Source organism: Prionailurus bengalensis, chromosome D2 (genome assembly GCF_016509475.1).
Source record: "Prionailurus bengalensis isolate Pbe53 chromosome D2, Fcat_Pben_1.1_paternal_pri, whole genome shotgun sequence".
NCBI lineage: Eukaryota > Metazoa > Chordata > Mammalia > Carnivora > Felidae > Prionailurus > Prionailurus bengalensis.
The window spans coordinates 13063254-13079083 of NC_057351.1; the positions used below are offsets into that span (position 1 = coordinate 13063254).

General features: G+C 43.5%; 1 protein-coding gene across 3 annotated transcripts in view; it reads left to right on the forward strand.

Moving 5' to 3' along the window:
• The first annotated feature begins 1092 nt into the window (after window positions 1-1092).
• The window catches only part of B3GALNT2 (beta-1,3-N-acetylgalactosaminyltransferase 2), a 61919-nt gene continuing 47181 nt past the window's right edge, over window positions 1093-15830 (forward strand). Inside the window, exon 1 of one of the 3 annotated variants that reach the window (XM_043596262.1) lies at window positions 1093-1463. In XM_043596262.1, the coding sequence (XP_043452197.1) occupies window positions 1352-1463 (112 nt within the window). In that variant the 5' untranslated portion in view covers window positions 1093-1351. The remainder of the gene's footprint in view (window positions 1464-15830) is intronic. The other 2 variants (XM_043596261.1, XM_043596263.1) reach the window with 2 other exon arrangements.

The window sequence follows — 15830 nt, forward strand, 5'->3', positions numbered from 1 at the left end:
CTTCCCCCCCGCCCCCCCTTAAGCGTGTTTGAAATGGATTTTCTATCGCTTTCGACCAAGACTTTACTCGACAGCATAGTTACCTTCTGGTGCCACAACTTGTGGGAATTGAAAAAAAAAAGAAAAAAGAAAAAGAAAAAAGGAAAACCAAAAACGAAACGGAAAAAAAAAAAAAAAAAACCCCAACCCCAGGTGTTCCTTTTCATCCTTCCCTCCCCTTTGTAGCACGTGCGCCCCGACTGCCTCGCGCCTCAACTGAGAGCCCTCGCGTGTCTGTCCCAGCGCGGGCTCCGGGGTTCCTGCCCCCGGGCCCGCGCTGCACGACGCCGGGCAGGGCCCGGTCTCCGAGGGGGGCTGCTCGGATCCTTCCCACGGGACCCGCGCGGCCCGCGCCACGGCTCCGTCCTGGGGGAGGGGCCGCCTTGCCCCACTCCCCCGTCTGAATCGGGAGCACGTGGAATTTCACCTCCTCCTGGACCGTAGCTGTCCTGCCCCACAGCTGGACCCCGGGGTGCGGCCCCAACCAGAGCTCCCGGAGGACAGGGCCGGGCAAGGAGCCGGGTACACGGCGCACCAGCACTAGCACTTGATGGATGATTCACCGCTGAAGACACACGCCTCGGACCGCCTCGGCCCGCTCTCGGGCAGGATCCCAACTCCCAGGGAAGGTCAGCATTCGCACAGCGGAGCTCCGCGTGATCTAAACCTAGCGTCACGCAGATCTTTAAATCCGAGGCAGCCGGGAGCCTTCGCCTCGGCAGCTGTTTCCTTCGGCCGGCGCTGTCAGTCAGCCTCTGAGCACAGGGGCGACCGGCACCGCCTCCCCTTGGCCGTCGGGGGGCAGTAGGCGTTGAGAAGGGATGCGCATGCTCCCTGTGAGGCTTCGCGCTTCGCCTCCGCGACCGCCGAGTGACGGAAGCAAGTGCACGCGGTTATGGGAAATGTGGTTTCCGAGCCTCTGGATCACTGGGGTGCGCCCCCTGCCTGGGCCCAGAGCGGGACTTCAGCTCCCGACTGGCCTGCAGGCGCGGGAGGGGACGCGGGAAGGGGGCGGGGCGAGTGAGACGAAAGGTGGGCGGGCCCGGGGGGGGTGGGTAGGCCAAGCGGAGGGGGCGGGGCCTGGCCGGCTGAGCCGGCGCCGCCCGCGGTTGGAGGAACCTGAGGCGCGGGGCCGGAGCCGCCAGGAGTCCGGACGGCGGCGGGCGCGAGGGCAGGCGTGCCCAGAGTGGTCGCGCGTGCGTCGGCCGCCGCCCCTCGGCCTTTCTCTTCGCCGGTCCCCTCCCTCTCCGCCGGGACGCGGGAGAGCCCGGCGCGCGGCGGGGGCGCGAGGTGGAGCCGGCGGGGGCGGCCAATGCGAAACTGGCTGGTGCTGCTCTGCCCGTGTGTGCTCGGGGCCGCGCTGCACCTCTGGCTGCGGCTGCGCTCCCCGCCGCCCGCCCGCGCCTCCGGGGCCGGCCCCGCAGGTGAGGTCCTGGGGCCCGGCGGGCCGAGAGGCCGCGAGGGGCGGGAGGCCGACCCCGAGCCCCCCCCCCCCACCCCGGGCGGCTTCCTCCGCGGAGCCCCGCCGGGAGCCCCGCAAGGGGGGGACGGGCCGAACGCGACCGTCCCCACACGAGACAAATGGCTCTTTTCATCCTCGGGGCGTTGAATCGGGCAAACTTGAGGGCGCGTTTCTCGGTGCGTGTCCCCGCCGCTTCTCACCTCCCGCTTTCCTTTACGGGCGCCGCCACCGCGAGTCCTTCGTCTGTCCCCCAGGCCTGGTCGGAGTTGTCCGCCTCCTGCCCGCTGGCCCTGGGAGCAAAACCTTGTGTCCTTCAGCCGCAGGCGGCGGCTGCGTGCGCCCGGGCTCGGGTGCCAGGCTGCCTGCTCCCTCCCCAAGCTGTTGGACTTAACTCGGTCTAGACTTGGAGGTCTTAGTGTCATAGGCGATGCCTGTGCGTGTCTGAAAAGGCTGGGTCTTGCTTTTCACGGGAACTTTGCCTTAAGAGTATACTCCTTTTTGTTTTCTTTGAAAACTATGATGCAAGTCGGTGAAACAAATCTGGACGTGAAATAGGGCATGGATACGAGAGGAATTGTTTCTGTGAGTTTGGCTCGCAAAGCCTACTAATGAAGTATACGTGAACATAGAACATTCTCTAGCGATCATATCCACTTGTTCTAAAGCTTACTGTCCCAGGGGAGTGAAATCTTGATCATTTCGCAGCCCAGTCGAGTGCTTTGTCCACAGTTGGGACCCAGTGGGCTTGTTTTGTTAATGGGTTTTACCACCCTTTTTTGTTAATGGGTTTCCTTTTTTTATCTTGTCTTCTTTTTTAAGGGCTTGCCTTAGGACATAGAAACCTAGAAGGCTGTTTTTAAACTGAGGTAATAGTTGTCTTGTGTTCTAACTACTTGGGGAGTTTTTTTCCTTACCACTTCTCCCCAAAACAGCTGTTTTCTTATCCAAAAGTTTAAAGAATTAGAATTGAGTATTTGCAATTCTGAGACGGGTCTGTGCCTTAACTTTTTAGTAGAAAGCATAGAAACTAATTGGGCAATCCTCAAAGCAATCTCGTTGTTGGAATTGGGGTTGTTTATTCTGGTAACAGTCTCTTAGGATCTTTTCCTATTAGGCGAACCACAAGCTTTTTGAAAAAGCTGTTTGTGTGACCTGAATAGAATTAAAATACTGTTTAAATTATTTAAGGAAAATAAAGTTGTTATAGGGCATTTTACCTGTTAACAGGTTGGGGTTTTTTTGGTTGGTTGGTTGGTTGGTTTAGGGTTTTTAAACTGATCTAAGGAAAGGGTGCGATAGATATAAAATGCTTTGTAACGTCTGTTAGGTTTGTGTTATACAAGTTTTTCCTTTTTTGTATGATGAGGGAGCACGACTAGAATTTACTTGCAGAGCATTCTTAGGATATTTATGACCTTAGTAGTCTTTTGGGGTTCAAGAAACAAGCAAAAAGTCGGCTTTCAAGCCTTTTTTTTTTTTAAGTTTATTTATTTATTTTGAGAGCGATAGAGCATGCGAGCAGGGGAGAGGCAGAGATCTAGAGAGAGAGAGAGAGAGAGAGAGAGAGAACGAATCTCCAGCAGACTCCATGCCATCATCACCCAGGGCTCAAACCCACGAACTGTGAGATCATGACCTGAGCCGAAATCAAGAGTCCCACACTTAACTGACTGGGCCACCCAGGCACCCCGTCAAGCTTTAAACTTAGTAGGCCAGCCTGGCAATTTCTTAGTTTAGTGAAGTTTTTCCTATCCCCGTAGTGTTTGGATGATGCGCTTATCTGCTGTGAAGTTTGACTAAGCTAGATGAGGAAACCAGGATGTAGGCCATGAAAAGGAGCGGGCTGTAGGTGAAGAAATCAGTACCAGTTATATAAATTAACTTTGACTTTAGATGGATATTGTGCCTCTGGTTAGATGGTAAATGAGGCATTTTAATCTAAATGAAACCTGAAGGACTCCTAACTTACTTTTCAAAACTAAAGACAGTAGAAGCCTATGGATTGCTAAAATTTCCTGCGGCTCCTTTTCCCATTGTGTTACCAGCATGCTCAAACTAAAACATTTGAACATTTTTACATTTCAGCTCTTATACTTAAGCCTAAAGTGAGAGAGAAAACCCAAGATTTTGTTTCCTCCAGCAAATTAATGTTTCAAGATTTGTTTTTGTTCTCTTTTCTGCCTCTTTGTCTTCAGTCTCATTAAGTTGTGGCAGTATTTTTTTTATAAAGTATTTTTTTTAATGTTTATTTATTTTTGAGAGAAAGCGAGCACAAGCAGGGGAGGGACAGAGAGAGGGAGAGACAGAGGATCTGAAGCAGGCTCCGAGCCCGATGCGGGGCTGGGACTCCTGAGCCGTGACATCATGACCTGAGCCTGTCGGCTGCTCAACCAACTCAACCGACTGAGCCACCCAGGCATCCTGTGGCAGTATTTTTTTAAAGGGAGATTTACCTTCCCTGAATATTAAAAAAGAACCTCTGATTTGTAGTCGATCGAGCAAATATCTGAGAGCCTACTCTGTGCCCACCCCTGTTGTAGGTGTGGCATTACAACAGTAATCCAGGTCAAGTCCCTGCTGTCATGCGGTTTACAAATTAGAAGGGGAGATAGAACATAGAAAATAATTAGTAAATATCATAGGGGATACTGATAAGTGGGATGACAAAAGTAAAGCAGTGTCAGAGGCTAGAGAATGGTATACTGCTGTTTTAAATAGGTCAGGGGACACTTCTTAGTTGAGGCAGGGACCTGAGTACAGTGAGGGAGTCCTGTTAGTACCTGGTACTTTTTTTTTTTAACATAGTGGCTCACGTTAGACACCTGAAATATGGTCACCAACTGTTGAAGAGGAAGCAGGTCTGTTGTGAAATGCAGCACGCCTAGGGGTGATGAGGAAACTGGAGACAGAGACACTGGACTGGAGAATATAGATACAGGGTATATCTAATAAACATAATTCGTTTGGGGTAATGCCTTAGCAGGAATTATTTAACAGCAAATTTAGAAAAATGATGAGACAAAAGAAGCCTCCTCTTTCTGGGATGTTTGGAGAGAAAGAAACCAAAGAGAAAGGAAAGAAGCATATCGCTTGGAGTGCTAGGTACGGTTCTAGACGCGCAGTCCCTGCTCCGAGGTCCTCACGGTCTGTCGAACTGAAACAGACATGGAGCCAGTAGAAAGCCAAAGACAAAGTGCGCTTGCTTTGCAAGCTTGCCTAGCGCTGGTTCATCCAAAATTATCCCTTTATGTTAATCTTGTCTCCGTGCTTTGGTGTCCTTATTTATAAAATGATGATCTCAGAGGGTTATTGTGAAGACTCAATTAGTAAAACACCCAGAAAAGTGCCTGATTCATAGTAAACACTCCCATGAATTGTAAAGAGGAGGAGTAGGAGAGCGGTGCCTGGTTCTTGCGCTAGTGAGGTGTTTGGGGAGGTTTCTGAAATTGGCGAGAGCATGCTGATTGTCTTCATCAGTAGATCTGTGATGAATCTCCGTTTCCTTCATTTTCAGGATTTCTGCTTATTTGTGATCAATCTGTGATTGATTCGTCTGAGAGGGTACATGTGAGAACAGAAATTTTGGTTTGATTCTTAGGAATCCTTGGGCCTAGGGGCACCTGAGTGGCTCACTGGGGTGAGCGTCCGACTTCGGTTCAGGTCATGATCTCATGGTTCAGTTCGTGAGTTCAAGTCCCATGTCAGGCTCTGTGCTGACAGCTCAGAGCCTGGAGCCTGCTTTTTTTGGATTCTGTGGCTCCCTTTTTGTCCCTCCCCTGCTCGTGCATGCTCTCTCTCCCTCTCTCTCTCAAAAAGAAATAAACATTAAAAAAAAAAAAAGAATCCTTGGGCCTGTTTTAAACAGTTTTTTGAGGTCAACCTCCCTTGGTCTAATAAACTTTTGGATGTCCACTCCCAAGTGCAGAGCCTAGCAGATTGCCAGACCCTCAGGATATATTACATACTAGAGGAGAGAAATGTTGTTGTCCTCAGGGAGATTGTGTGGGGTTTGAATGATTCCTGACATGAAGATTTGTTTGTTGCTATATATCTACCATCTAGAAGAGTGAATGTAGGAGAAGTGCTTAGTAATTGGGAGGAATGAATCAAGAGAATAAAACTGGGAAGTATGCATGATTTTGTCACCTATAGATCATGTAATCACCTTCCGTGATGACCCTATGATTTAAAATTCTGTCTTATAGAAGCACAACAAGTTCTTTGTAGAAAAATTGAAATTATTTTTAAAGAACAGGAAAAATGATCTATATTACAGTTTTTGAATGCACATACTTACAGTGCATGTTTGAGGGAAATTAGTATTTTTTAAAAATTGTGTTGATGTATCATATACGTTCAGAAAAGTGCGTGTAAATGTGTAGCTTGATCTAGTTTCACAAGCTGAATACAGCCAGCTAAGACAGCATGCCGGAAGCTCCCTTCATGCTCTCTTCCGTCACTATCAAGAGTGGTAACCACTCCCCTGATCTCAAATGGCAGATATTTGCCTGTTTTGGGGCTTTATATAAATGGGACCACACTGTGTGTACATAGTTCTTACAATCTACTTAATATGGTGAAGAACCATATAACGTAATTCTACGACATCATTTTAGTGGCTGCGTAATATTCTGGCATATATATATACACTGTAATTTAATCCCTTATTCCTGGATGTATGTATTTTGAACTTTTTCACTGTTGATAAATGATACTGTGATGAATAGAGATCTTTTAGTGCATCGCTGGTTTTTTTTTTTTTTTTCATTTTTTTCATGTTTATTTATTTCAGAGAGAGCGCGAGTGGGGGAGGGGTAGGAAGAGAGGGAGACACAAAATCCGAAGCAGGCTCCAGTCTCCAAGTTGTCAGCACAGAGCCCGACATGGGGCTCGAACTCACGAGCAGTGAGATCATGACCTGAGCCAAAGTCATACTTAACCAACTGAGCCACCCAGGCGCCCCCCCCATCGCTGATTATTTCTAAAAATAAGTTCTTAGACATGGAATTGCTGGGCAGAAGTTATACAGTTCTGAGGTATTTACTGTGTATTGGCAAATTGCCCTGAAAAAGATGACCAAATTACATTCCAGCAGCGATGGAGGAGAGGAGCCATTTCCTTGAAATGACTCTCACCACTTCCTTGACATACCAATTGTTGAGGTATTATTTAAGAAGATGTTTGTCGGTCTGAATGTAGGCAAAAATTGGTATTTTATTGCTCTCATTCAAACTTGATTCCGAGTGAAATTGAACACTTTATCGTAGGTTTGTTGGCTACTCGCATTTTATCTCTGAATTATCTTTGTGTCTTGTTGTATCATGTTTACTTCTTCGTTTTTCATTTCTTCTTTTCCTCTCTTCAGACACCAGAATCAAACCAGGGCACTTGCAACATATAGCAGAGGATGCTGAAAGTGTAGAGGCCAGCATTGCTCAAGGGCGTTAGGAACTTGGGCATTCTTTCACAGGTATTCATTGAGCATCCACTGTGGGTTTTCTGCCGGGGAAAGCAGTACTCACAAGTCTTTTGGACTGATTTACATTGCTGTTATGTGATAGAAGAAACCTGTTATTTTAATTGAGATATAATTGACCTACTACATGAGTTTCAGGTGTATGACATTGATTCAGTATGTGTATATATTGCAGAAGGAACACAATACGTCCATCACCACACAGTTACAATTTTTTTCTTGTGATGAGAACTTTAAGATGTACTCTCTTATCTTAGCAACTTTTAAGTATGCATTACAGCATTATTATCAAGTGTAGCAACAAGGTGTATATTACATCCCATGACTTCTTTATTTTCTTAACTAAAAGTTTGTACCTTTTGACCACCTTCACCCATTTTAGCCACCCCCCACCCATCTGTTCTCTCTCTATATATGAGTTCAGTGTTTTATGTTGTTAAGATTCTACATAAAAGTGAGCCCAGGGCCCCCAGGGTGGCTCAGTTGGTTAACACCCGATCTCAGCTCAGGTCATGATCTCACAGTTCGTGAGATGGAGCCCACCATCGGGCTCTGCACTGACACCATGGAGCCTGCTTGGGACTCTCTCTCTCTGCCCCTCCCGCATGCTCTCTCTCTCAAAAATAAATAAACTTTTTTTTTTTTTTTTTTTTTTAAATTAAGACCGTACTGGGGCACCTGGGTAGCTTAGTCAGTTAAGCGTCCGACTTCGGCTCAGGTCATGATCTTGCGATTTGTGAGTTTGAGCCCCGCGTGGGGCTCTGTGCTGACAGCTCAGAGCCTGGAGCCTGCTTCAGATTCTGTGTCTCTCCATCTCTTGGCCCCTCCCCTGTTCATGCTCTGTGTCTCTCTGTCTCTCGATAATAAATAAACATTAAAAAAAATTTTTTTAAGTGAGACCGTACTTTATTTGTCTTTCTTTGTCTTACTTGGTTCACTTAGCGTAACACCCTCAAAGTCTGTCCACGTGGTCAGAAATGGCAAGATTTCCTTCTTTTTTATGGCAAATAATATTCCGCTGTATTTGTATAGAATACATTTTCTTTATCCATTCATATCTGTCAGCGAACGCAGGTTATTTCCATGTCTTGGCCGTCGTAAACAGTGCTGCAGTGAACGTGGGGGTGCAGATACCTTCTCCAGTGACTGTTTTCGTTTCCTTCGGATAAATACCCAGAAGTGGAATTACTGGATCGTGTAGTAGTTCTATTTTTAATTTTTTGAGGAACCTCCATGCTGCTTAATACAATGGTTACAACATTATAGTCCCACTGACGGTGCAGGAACCTTCCTTTTTCTACACTTTGTTACCAACACTTGTTGTTTCTTGTCTTTTTGATACTAGCCGTTCTGACAGGTGTGAGGTGGTATTTCATTTGGTTTTGATTTGCATTTCCCTGATGGTGAGTTTTGTCGGCCATCTTTTCATGTACCTGGTGGCCATCTGTATGTTGTCTTTGGAGATATGTCTATTCAGATCTTCTGCCTATTTTTCAATTGGACCACTTGGGCTTTTTGTTATTGAGTTGTAAGAGTTTTGTTTTGTTTTGTTTTTTTACATATTTTCAGTATTAACCCCTTATCAGACCCATGGTTTGCAAATATTTTCTCCCATTCGTAGACTGCCTTTTCATTTTGTTTATGGTTTCCTTTGCTGTGCAGAAGCTTTTTAGTTTGATGTTTACTTTTGCTTTTGTTGCATTTGCTTTTGGTGTCAAATCCAAAAACTCATCCACAGAACCAGTGTCAAGGAGCTTACCACCTATGTTTCATTCTAGGAGTTTTATGGCATCAGGTCTTATGTTCAAGTCTTTGATCCATTTTGAGTTGATATTGTGTATAGTACAAAGTAGTGGTCCTGTGTCGTTCTTTTGCATGTGGCTGTCCGATTTTCCCAACACCATCTATTAAAGAGACTCCTTTCTCTATTGTGTAGTCTTGCCTCCTTTGTAGATTAATTGACCGTATAATTGTGGGTTTACTTCTGGGCTCTCTATTCCATTGATCTGTGTGTCAGTTTTTATGCCAAAACCATACTGTTTTGGTTACTGTATCTCTGTAATACAGTTTGAAACCAGGGAGCGTAATGCCTCCAGTTTTTTGTTTTCCAGTTTTTTCACCTGTGACTCCATCTCCCTTCTGGCAACCACCAGTTTGTTGGCCGTATTTAAGAGTCTGGTCTGGGGCACCTGGGTGGCTCAGTTGGTTGAGCGCCCAACTTCAGCTCAGGTCATGGTTCATGAATTTGAGCCCCACGTCAGGCTCTCTGCTGTCAGTGCAGAGCCTGCTTCTAATCCTCTGTCCCCTTCTCTCTCTACCCCTCCCCTACTGGCATTCTCTGTCTCTCATTCTCTCTCTCTCTCAAAAATAAACATTTAAAAAAAAAGTCTACTTTTTCATTGGTCTCTTTTTTTCTTTGTTTCATCATTTGTTTCTTAAATTCCAAACATGAGTGAAAGCATGTGGTATTCATCTTTCTCTGACTTATTTCACTTAGCATTATACCCTCTTGGTCCATCCGTGTTGTCACACATGGCAAGATCTCATCCTTTATGGCTGAGTAACATTCCATTGTGTATATATAGCACATCTTCATTCATCTATGGATGGACACTCAGACTGCTTCTGTATCCTGGCTGCTGTAAATATCATGCAGCAATAAACATAGGGGTGCATATATCTTTCAGTCGTGTTGATTTGATTTGCAAATACTGAACCACTCTTGCATCCCTGGAATAAATCCCACTTGGTCGTGGTGAAAGATTTTTTTAATGTACTGTTGTATTGTCGGTTTGCTGATATTTTGTTGACATTTTTTGCATCTGTGTTCATCAGAGACATTGGTCTGTAGCTTTCTTTTTTTGTAGTGTCTTTATCTGGTTTTGGTATCGAAGTAATGCTGGTCTTGTGGAATAATTTTGAAAGTTTTCTTTCCTCTCCAATTTTTGGAGTATTTCAGAGGAATAGATATTAACTTGTCTTTAAATGTTTGTTTGAATTTACCTGTGAAGCCATCTGGTCCTGGACATTGTTGGTTTTTGGGTTACTGATTCAATTTCATTGCTAGTAATCTGTTCAGTTTTCTTTTTCTTACTGATTCAGTTTTGGAAGGTTGTATGTTTCTAGGAAATTACCCATTTCTTCTAGGTTGTCGGATTTGTTGGCGAGTAACCTCATATGTTCTATAATCCTTTGTATATCTGTGGTGTTGGTTGCTGTTTCTCCTCCTTCATTTCTGATAGTATTTATTTTGAGTCTTTTCTCCCTTTTTTGATGAGTCTAGCTAAAGGTTTATCAGTTTTGTTCATGTTTTCAAATGAAACCAGCACCTGGTTTCATTGATCTGTTCCATTGTTTTCTTAGTCTGTATATCTTTTTTTTTTTTTTTTTTAAGTATGCTTCACATCCAGCACAGAGACCAAGGCACGGCTTGAACTCACGACCCTGAGATCAAGACCTGAGCTGAGATCAGGAGTCGGATACTTAACCAACTGAGCCACCCAGGTGCCCCTAGTCTGTATATCATTTATTTCTGCTCTGATCTTTATTATTTCCTTCTTTTTATTGGCCTCGGATTTTGTTCTTCTTCTAGCTTCTTTAGGTATAAGGTTAGATTATTTATTTGAGATTTTTCTTGTTTGTTGAGGTAGGCTTGTATTGCTATAATCATCCCTCTTAGAATAGCTTATACTGCACGATGCCTCCAGCTTTGTTCTTCCCCAAGATTGGTTTGGCTATTTAAGGTCTTTTGTGGTTCCATACAAACGTTAGGATTGTTTGTTATATTTCTGTGAAAAGGGCCATTGGAATTTTGATAGGGATTGCATTGAATCTATAGATTGCTTTGGGTAGTGTGGACATGTAAAAATTCTTCCAACCTGTGAGCACAGAATAGCATTCCATTGATTTTCTGTGTACTTCAGTTTCTTTCGTCAGTGTCTTGTAGCTTTCAGTGTGCAGGTCTTTGACCTTCTTGTTTAAATTTATTCCTGGGTATTTTATTCTTTGTGATTCTATTGTAAATAGAATTGGTTTCTTTTAGAATTTTTTGAATTTATTTATTTTGAGAGAGAGAGAACACGAGAGCAGGAGAAGGACGGAGAGAGAGAACAGCAAGCAGACTCCACACTGTCAGCGTGGAGCCTGATGTGAGGCTGGGACTCCCAAACCACAGGATCATAACCTGAGCTGAAATCAGTTTTCTGACTCTTAACTGACTGAGCCATCCAGGCACCCCAGTAGGATTCCTTTCTTAATTTCTTTTCTTTGATAGTTTGTTACTAGTATATAGAAGTGCCACTGATTTTTGTAGATTGTATATCTTGCAACTTTACTGAATTGGTTTATTATTTCTAACAGGTTTTTGGTTGAACTTTAGAAACCTATTTTTCAATATATCTGGGAGTAGAAGGTTTTAAAAAACATTTTTTTAATGTTTATTTTTTCGAGAGAAAGAGCATGAGTGGGGGAAGGGCAGAGACAGAGGGAGGCACAGAATCCAAAGCAGGTTCCAGGCTCCGAGCTGTCAGCACAGAGCCCGACTCGGGGCTCAAACTCACAAACCGGGAGATCATGACCTGAACCAAAGTCGGACGCTTAACTGACTGAGCCACCCAGGCGCACCAGGAAGTAGAAGCTTTTTTAAAAGGCCAAAATCTCCTGTGTACTTCTCTTCTGCTAGGAAGGGAGAAATGCATGTGAACGAAAGCAGTTCAACACAAGCAGCTTAGACCTGGATTAGAAGCAGAGAGGATTGGCAGTGGCAGAGAGATCAAAAAGTAATTTGCAACCAGAAGCCATGGGATTTTCACCTGCCACATGGTTATCTTTATTATTTACTTATTTATTTTTAGAAAAATCTTGTTTGGCCTGATAGGAAGAAACCAGGAATAAGCTGTTAGGATAGCCCTGGAGTTTCTTGGGCTTTTTTTTCTTTTTCAGTATTTTAAGTTTTTATTATGAAAAGTTTAAGACATACCCAGAAGTAGAAGATTATAACTATTAATATGTACTCACACACCTACAGTTAAATATTTTTCACAAACACTCCTACCCAGTTCTTCCCACAGGTTTATTTGGAAGCAAATCACAGATAACTTATTCTCTCCGTAAATATCTTAGTATATTATCTCTAGAGATAGATGTTAAAAAAAAAAAACATGACCGCAAAACCATCATCGCAATTAGGAAAATTAACGATGCCTTCCAGTATCTAGTGTTCGAGATTTCCCAATTATCTTTTTTTTTTTAATTCCAGTGTAGTTAACATATATACAGTGTTTCAGGTGTAGCACGCAATGATTCAGCACTTCCATATGGTACTCAGTGCTCACTGGGTAGATGCCCCTGTCATGGTCCAGTGAAAGATCAGATTCTGAATTGAAGCAAGGGTAGAGTTAATGAGCAAGGGACAGATTGGAGAAATTTTTCATGAAGACTTTTCCACCAAGAACAGGTGAAATTATGTTTTAGGTAATCCATTTCTCTAAGATTTAATTATCTACCAAAAATGAGGCAGCAGTATTTGGCATGTAAAGGGTTGTTTTAGTGACCTTATGATTTTACTTTTGTGCAACAACCTTGTTTTCTGATGATGTCAGGTAAATGAGGTGTTTAGGTTAAATGTGATTTTGTTCTTCCTTAGCTTTTAATCTTTCCGGAAGACATATTGAAACAGATGAAATAGACTCGCCAAAGAGTTTTTGGTATCAGTTTTTTTCTAGTTAGGAAACCGAGGCAAAAGGGATTTAAATACCTTGTTATCAATCCCATGCTGCTTGTTGGTTGTGGAATCAATGTCAGTTACGTCTGGTTACTAAATTCACCTCATTTCTGTCACTAAAATGTACTTACCATCAATATTTCTCTGAAAAAGTAGGGGGTGAAATGGGATATCATTGCCAATTTTGCACAAGCGTTTAAACTGTTCTCCACATTCAGACTCATTTAGAGTTAGTTCCAGCAGTAGGTACAACTTCCAGTGTACGGTTACACGTATCTGAGAAAGAATGTTCCTGGACCATGAATTTTTAAAAAATAACATGCTAACTGGAATTTCCAGTGATCTGCTTATCATTAATTCACCGCTTGAACTGGTGTTACAAATACAGGATCAGAATTTAGTCTCAGATGAGCTACATCAAGCTGTGTTGTTAATAGAACAGTGATAAAGAATGGAGTTGGGGTGCCTGGGTGGCTCAATCGGTTGAGCGTCTGACTTCGGCTCAGGTCATGATCTCGTGGTTTGTGAGTTCGAGCCCCGCATCGGGCTCTGTGCTGACAGCTCGGAGCCTGGAGCCTGCTTCAGATTGTGTCTCCCTCTCTCTCTGCCAATCCCCCACTCATGCTCTGTCTCTCTCTTTCTGTCTCTCTCTCTCTTTCCCTCTATGTCAAAAATAAATAAACATTAAAAAAAAAATTAAAAAAAAAAAGTCAGACTTTGGCCCAGGTCACGATCTCGCAGTTCATGACTTTGAGCCCTGCGTTAAGCTCTGTGCTGACAACTCAGAGCCTGGAGCTTGCTTTGGATTCTGTGTCTCCCTCTTTCTGCCCCTCCCCCGCTTGTGCTCTGTCTCTCTCTGTCTCTGTCTCTCTTTCTCTCAAATATAAATAAAAACATTAAAAAATTTTTTAAATGAAAAAGAATGGGGTTAAATTGCCTGGGATTAAACCATAGCCTAGCCGTTTACTAGTTGTTTGACTTAGCAGAAGTTACTGAGTTCTCTGTGCCTCTTCTCCGTTTAATAAGGAGCCAGCCCCACCTACCTCATGGGGTTGTGAGCATTAATATGATACTCTGGGGGCTTCTGGGTGGCTCATTCAGTTAAGCATCTGACTCTTGATTTTGGCTCAGGCCGTGATCTCACACACAGTTCATGGTATTGGGCTCAGCGCTGACAGCACAGAATCTACTTAGTATTCTCTTTCTCCCTCTCTCTGCCCCTCCCTCCTTCACTCTCTCTCTCTCAAAAATAAATAAACTTAGGGGCGCCTGGGTGGCGCAGTCGGTTAAGCGTCCAACTTCAGCCAGGTCACGATCTCACGGTCCGTGAGTTCGAGCCCCGCGTCAGGCTCTGGGCTGATGGCTCAGAGCCTGGAGCCTGTTTCCGATTCTGTGTCTCCCTCTCTCTCTGCCCCTCCCCCGTTGCTCTGTCTCTCTCTGTCCCAAAAATAAATAAACATTGGAAAAAAAATTTTTTTTTTAAATAAATAAACTTAAAAAATTAAAAAAAAATGATACCCTGTACATATAGGTGTACGTTATAGGTGTTCAGTAAATGTCCATTATAAGCAAGCTGGCCTAGGAAGATTTGGATTTACATAAAGATAAATTCTTGCCTTTAAAAAAGAATTCGTTTCACTACAGGATTCACAGTAGGCTAAAATAACAAGTATCTTTATTCCATTTAGATTGATCTTTTTTTTTTTTAGAAACCTTTATCTATTGTGGAAAATAAGGTATCTACACAAAAATTCTTGTATTCCTAGAATTGTTTCAAGGTAATGTCCTTAAAGTATCCTGTTGTCTGTCCCCTAGATTTTCTTTATATTATTTTAATTGGTCCTTTGAAAAAATAGTATTATGTTTTTGTTGACTTTTGACTAAATACCTAGGTCCTGTGGCATATAAAAACATTGCACTTCATACAGTAAAGATCTCTGGCCTTCAAGAATTTATTTTTGGAAACATTTTGGATCAGTTCCCACCATTGGAGGAAGAGATAGAATGGACGCCTCATCAGAGCTATATATGAGCTTGTAACTCTCCAGCTTTGAAACTGGTGACAAAAAACAAAGGATCTTTCCCTGCTTTCTTCTTTCTAAGGACAGTTTTTGGTTTTTGGTGGGGTTTTTTTTTGGTTTTTTTTGTTTTTTTAACGTAATCCTGCCCATCAGACCTTACAGCAGTAAAAAATGAGCCGTTTGCATGACTTCTCACTTGATTGTTTTTTGCCTCACTGGAAATAATTGCCTTCCTCTTTGATTCTTTGGAATATTTAGCAAGTGATACAAGGTCTGCCGGCTGTGGAATTTATTGGTGTTAATAAGGGTTCTGATACCTTCCAGCATTCGTTTCCCAAAGTTATTAACTGATGGTAACGTAGGCTTTCACCTTTGAAAGCACATATTTGTTGTGGTTGTTGCTTTTGGTCTCTGTTGAGTGCCTACTATTTGGGTACCAAACCAGGACCTTTATACACATTATCTCATTTAATTTTTACAACACTTCCATGAGAGTTACTGCACCCCTTTGTTGTTAGGGAAACTGAGGCTCAAGAAGTTAATTAACTTTTCAGGGTGCCTGGTTGGCTTATTCACTGGAACACGAGACTTGTTATCGCAGGGTCATGAGTTCGAGTCCCAACATTGGGAGTAGAGATTACTTAAAAAAATTAAAAAATAAAATCTCTAACAAAAAAAGAAAGAAGTTAAATAACCGTAGGTCATAAAAAAGAGCCAGGAATCTGCCTGTGGCCTAACAGACTCTTACTGCCGACTCTTGCGTGATTTATGCCATGGCGCCTTTCCAGACCCATTCTCACGTCTTTCCAAACCAATTCTCACCATGAACATCTTGTTAGTTTTAAAGAATTTATGTACTTATGTGAGCATAAGTACATCCATGTGTGTGGAAGACAAAAAGACTGCACCAAAAATGTTATGAGTGGTTATCTGGATGGTACATCTCTGGGTGCTTTTTAAATTTTTCTTTGGGGTGCCTGGGTGGCCCATTCGGTTAAGCGCCCAACTGCAGCTCAGGTCATGATGTCACAGTTCCCCAGTTCGAACCCCACATCGGGCTCTGTGCTGACAGCTCAGAGCCTGGAACCTCTTTGGATTCTGTGTCTCCCT